A 5,913-nucleotide genomic window follows, 5' to 3' on the forward strand; every position below is an offset into this window, starting at 1 on the left:
TAGTTTTAGTCAGTGTTGTTCTAGTATCATTGAGATACTATTAGGGCTTATTAATATTTTGAAATTGCTTTTATTTTTATATTTTCTGTATTTATTTCAATTTTGTAGGTTTTAATATTTTTGTTGTGTGTCATTTTTTAGTACTTTTTCATGTCTATATAGTTTTTATTTTATTTTATTTTTTTCAGTTTTAGTCATTTGAGTACATCAAGTTAAACTAAATTAAAATGAGAAATGTCACCTTGTTAAAATTTTTTAAAGCATATTTTATTTCAAGTAACAAATGTTTTTTAATGGTTTTAATTTTAGTTTCTCTAGTTTACTCACTAAATGTTATTCCGTATATAGTGCACACTGACTCAGTATGCAACATGAACGGTGTCAAAGACTAGGGTTAATATTAAAAGCCTGGACATCTCAAGGACGTCACTGGATTCTCTCACATACAGAGTCATTACGAGATTCGCTCCGTGCTGGAGTGAATGAATCGGTGTGGTTCAGAGCAGAGGATCTTCATCTGTGAAACACACGTGAACAAGTGAAAACAGACGTGCATCAGAGCGAGAGAGAGTCTCTGCAGCGGTGCATCACTCTCCGCTCTCTCGAACACACGAGCACTAAAACCTTCATCAGCCTCAGGGGACGGAGAAGAGAGACAGAGACGCTCTGCTACATTCATCACTGATGTCCTGCAGCTCTACGACCATGCCATACTACTGCATACTACTCACACTTGCACTCCTGCACACTGTCTTTATTATGCATCCGAAGTCTCGATTGAGCAGTAAACCACTAGAGCAGACAGCAGACCGTATCCCACAATGCACTGCACTCCACATTTCTACAGTATGCATACTGTGCACATATGATATATATGTCTGAAATGTTGCATAATGTGTAGTCTTTCACATTATGTAGTGTGCAGTATACAGTACACTAGCATTAATTTCTTAGTGACTTAAGTTCCCCTTCAGGAACTCGAGCTGCGTCAAAACAATATAGGAACGCCTTCAGCGTGTTCCTCCCTGCCCGCGCTATATTCGGGTTTGTATGTTGTCTGCTTGGGAGTGAAGCACGCAGAGTCAGCTCTCGAGGCATATTAAAGCATATTATGCCTAATATTATAATGAGCAGCATTACTGGGGAGCGGAGCTCGCGCAGTCGGCTCTCGGGGGGCTGATTGTGCTTTTCCCAATGTTAAGCGCTCCGCTCTCACCGGGCACGCTCCGAGGAGTGTGTCCGTGCCTGTGATCTTGCGATTCTGGTCCCGCTGCTACTGAGGCACGGTGGCGATTGAGATCGCAGGAATCGCACATGATCTGGCGGACAGGTTGGAGATGGATCTCCCTATCTCCACCCGTGTTCCCTAGATCTAACGCTCGCTCTCAAGGCTCGGTAGCCCGCGCTGCGGTTTCTTCCCCTCTGAGTGAGAGCTCGCTGCTGCAGTTATCTTTCTCCGAGGAGATTGATATTGTTTGTGTGAACGAACGGCTTGCGCACTGCCGAGGCAACACGTGTATTACATCATTTTTGGTTTTTGATATGAATCTTATCACACCAGACCGTGTTTACTCGCCTGGTTGTTTGACTGCATTTAATTTTGAGGAATAAAAAAAAAAAAGTATTTATCGGACTATGAGAAGTTAGATATACAGGGGCTCTTGGGATAAATATTTCTCGAGTGAGAGCACGTGTTTACCTCTCTTCCTCTGAGGAGGTTGAGGCGGTCAGCAGGGGCTGCTGGGCGGAAGCAGTCCCAACTTACCGTGTTTCAGCTCCTCATTCTGGGGGTGTCACTTCATGTACTCTGCTGAATCTAGAGTCAGTGTGGCACTCCCAGGCCGAAGGCTTCTAGCTGAAGGCAGCTCTGCGGACGATCATTCTCGCTGGATAGTCTTCGTCTAAAACGTCCTGACGCCTAAGGCCTAGGACTTCTGAGTGCCAGCCCCCTCTGGGCTAGAGCGGTGTACACCGAATCACACGGTGCCCGTCTCTCCTCAGTGCCCTCAGGAGATCGGTCTGCCAACCCTGCCGGTGTTCCAGGGCGCAGTGGTCTCCCTGCCGGTCCGCCGCTTCAGGGCACCGAACTAGCCACTCTGATTACACCAGAGGTCAGTCTCGAGAGACTGATTCTCTTAGTAGACTATTTGGCAGCGTGGAAACTACTGCTAAATGTGTCTCAGTGGGTCCTGCACACTGTAGAGCGAGGTTACAGAATCCAGTTGGTTTTCCGCCGCCTCAGTTAAACGGGGTTATCCCCACCTTGGTGGGTCCCGAGCAGGCTCTGGTAATGGAACAAGAAGTAGATACTCTCTTGAGGAAGGAGGCCATCAAGGTGGTCCCTCCTCGTGGAAAAGAGTCTGGGTTCTACAGCCGGTATTTCATCGTTTCGAAGAAGGATGGATGGTTGCGTCCCATTTTAGATCTTCGTCAGTTGAACCGCTCAGTCATGCGACTGAAGTTCAGGATCAAACAAATCGTGTTTCAGATCAGGTCCGAGGACTGGTTTGTCACGATCTATCTCAAAGACGCATACTTCCATATCTCCATCCTTCCTCATCACAGGAAGTTCCTGAGGTTTGCAAAGCTTACCAATATCGGGTTCTTCCTTTTGGCCGTGCACTCTCACCCCACACTTTCACCAAGTGTGTGGATGCTGATCTGGCTCCTCTACAACTCCAGGGCATCCGCATACTCAACTACATTGACGATTGGTTGATATTAGCTCATTCAGAGCAGATAGCGGTTCGGCATCGAGATGTTGTTCTCGCTCACATGAAGGAGTTGGTGTGAAGACTAAACGCCAAGATATGTGTGCTTTCTCCACTACAGAGGACCACTTATCTGGGCGTGGTGTGGGATTCGACCATGATGCAGGCACGTTTGTTCCCTGCTCGAATCGAGTCAATCCTCACGGCAGTCAAGAGAGTGAGAAGAAGGCCTGTCACTCACTGGCAAGCAGTTTCAGAGACTGCCGGGTCTGATGGCAGCTGCGTCCAACGTGATATCTCTTGGCCTGCTGTATATGAGACCCCTACAATGGTGGCTCAAGACCAAGGGGTTCTCCCAGAGGGGAAACCCGCTTCGCATGCTCAAGGTCATGCGGCGCTGCCTTCGTGGCTTAGACATGTGGAAGAAACCTTGGTTCTTGTCTCAGGGCCCAAAGAGATCTGCGTCCGAGTCCCCAGTACAGGCTGGCGCACCAGATCCTTGTGTAGTTCCAGGGCAAACTCCTCTCACTGAGAGCAGATCACATTCCTGGGCATCTCAATATGGGAGCAAACATCCTGTCGAGGCAGGGGCCGAGGCCCGGGGAATGGAGACTTCCTGGTGAAGCAGATATGGAGAGCTTTTGGCCAGGCTCAGGTGAACCTGGTGAACCTGTTTGCGACTCGAGAGACATCGCACTGTCCCCTCTGGTTCTCTCTGACTCATGCAGCTCCTCTCGGACTGGATGCTATGGTGCAGACTTGGCCGAGGCTTCATCTAGACGCTTTTCCCCTGATTGCTGTATTGAAAAATGTAAATGTGCAGTATTTCTGAAAATTATATATTTTTTTTATAAAATCAATTAATTAGAGATGCATTTGATTATTAAAATTTAATGGAACCATTACAATGGAATCCAGAAAATAATGGAAAACAGAATTGATAAAACTGTAGAACTCAATTAATTAGACAGGCTGTTTGATTAATAAAATGTAATTTAACCATTAAAACAGAGTACAGAAAAATGAAAATGGAAAAAACTGAATTTGGAAATAAAACGGATTTCATAGTGCCCTATAATTATAATTTTTTTTTTGTGGTAATAAAAATAGATGTAAGTGAACAATAGCCTTTAAAACTACTTAAAATACATATATAATAGCAATGAGGCAATAATAATTAGTTCAAATCAAGTATCAAAAGCAAGAAATCATATGGTTTTATTGAACAAAATTGTTTAAATACATAATGTATTATAAACAATAGAGCTAATGTACATTACGCATTACAACAAAGGCCTGCAGGGGGCGCCAACAGCCTGATGATTGTTTTTACACATTACTGTGCGATCTAATCCTTGTTTAATATTGACCAAGCACCATTTCATTCAAATGTCCACTTAATCTATAATATTTGGCCATTTCTTTAGGACAGAAATGCTATAGCCACTGTAATTAAATGTGGACATCAAAATGTGTAAACTCAGAGTGAGAGTTTGAGCTTTTTTGAAACCGCGATGTATTCTCCTGTGTTTGCGTAGGTTTATAAATTATTTACCTTACAAATCTGATGAAATGGCGAATGTTGCATTCCCAGATGAACGTTGTCTCGTTCCCTTCGGGGAACCATGGTTACATGCGTAACCTGGAGACGTTTTTTTAAATTGAAAATCTGACTGAATAAGCCTCTTTATAGCAGTAAACATTAGAACATGTCCACAGAAGAGTCAGTGTAATCGAGTTCCGAACCTGCTGAAGCCCCGCCCCACTCCCCACACACGGATGCAGCTGATTGGCTGAGAGTGCAGGAGGGTGTGGTCAGCCGGGTGGATGAGGGTGAGAGTGACATTCTGCAGGACCAGCAGCATCGTCTGTGTCTGAATGAGAAGGAGAGAGACTCTCATGAGTTTATTACTGAGACCGGATGTGCTGGAGTCTCTGCGTCTGCGTCTCACCTGCGGCCTGTCCGTCTCTCTGCGCTGATGCAGCTGCTGGATGCAGTCGCTGAGCACCGCGCCGCTCTTCCCAGACTTCACATCCACATCCCGCACCTCCAGCCAGCCCAGATACTGGACCGGAAACACCTGCAACGTGAGCTCAGAGTCACATCTAAAGCAGACTGACAGCAGGAACACAACGTCCCCGTCTTACTGTGAACGATTCGCCAGTGCATTTCATTTCAAATAAAAACAAACACACGTCTGTCTTCATAATCTTCCATCAAAATGGAATAAGAGACATTTATAAACCGGGTAATTCCGGTGCTTGATTCTGATTGGCTGAGCCGCGTTTGAAGCTGTTGTAAATTACTCTACAAACATACACCTTGTTTACGTTTGTGTGTTGCTTGGCAAGGAGTTTTAGTCACTATGCTTCGCGTCATACCTAACAACATCCCTTAGCTGTTATAAATTCACTGTGAACCATGGCTTCACGGGGCTTATTGCTTTATTTTACCACACAATCAGTTCCTGCTCTACATTTATTTACTCTCTAAAAATCAATTTTCACATAAAGGAAGTAATGCAAGATGCTAAGAAAAGATCTTAAATATAAATTGATATTTTCCAGTTTTCTTTGTTTCATTGATTTTTTTTTATGTTTCTTAAGTATTTTACATATTTCTCTATAAGATTTAAATGGTCTTAATAACAATAATTCAATGAATTGTGTGCAAACACACAAAAATTTAGTATCACTAAGATACTATTATAGTTTGTTAATGTATTGAATTAGATTCTCTGTTTATATTTTCTGCTTTCATATTAATTTTAGTTAAAGTTTTAGTAAATTTCTTGTCTTTTTTATTAGTTTTGTTGTTTTTAAATATGTAATTTTTATTTCAGTTTTAGTTTAGTTAAGTTAAACTAAATGAAAATGAAAACTGTTTCCTGAAATAAAATATTTTTATTTAAGAGTTTACTTTCGGTTAACATTTAATTTCAAGTAGTGAAAATGTTTGATTTCATTAAAAATTCTAATATTTTTCCATAAACTTTTTATTTTAATTTTTTACGTCCATTAATGTACCGAGTAAAAGCACTTCCTGGTATAATTTAAAGCACCACACTTTAATAAAACATGTTTTACAGAAATCTCAAAGTTGATTCTTCTCCTTTTGATAATTATACACGAGTAACTCTTGTGTGGCCAATCTTGTATATACAGTCTGCTTTATAATAAAACCAATGATTCGATCTTTTAT

General features: G+C 42.4%; 1 protein-coding gene across 3 annotated transcripts in view; it reads right to left on the bottom strand.

The window, feature by feature from the left end:
- Positions 1-5,913, bottom strand: part of LOC107559622 (amyloid beta A4 precursor protein-binding family B member 2-like) — a 29,334-nt gene that overhangs the window by 20,808 nt on the left and 2,613 nt on the right. For all 3 annotated transcript variants that reach the window (XM_016243518.1, XM_016243517.1, XM_016243516.1), the window contains exons 4-5: positions 4,664-4,792; positions 4,458-4,585 (exon numbers count right to left, since the gene is read on the bottom strand). In XM_016243518.1, the coding sequence (XP_016099004.1) occupies positions 4,458-4,585; positions 4,664-4,792 (257 nt within the window). The remainder of the gene's footprint in view (positions 1-4,457; positions 4,586-4,663; positions 4,793-5,913) is intronic.

The sequence above is a fragment of the Sinocyclocheilus grahami genome, unplaced genomic scaffold (genome assembly GCF_001515645.1).
Source record: "Sinocyclocheilus grahami isolate Dianchi unplaced genomic scaffold, SAMN03320097.WGS_v1.1 scaffold692.1, whole genome shotgun sequence".
NCBI lineage: Eukaryota > Metazoa > Chordata > Actinopteri > Cypriniformes > Cyprinidae > Sinocyclocheilus > Sinocyclocheilus grahami.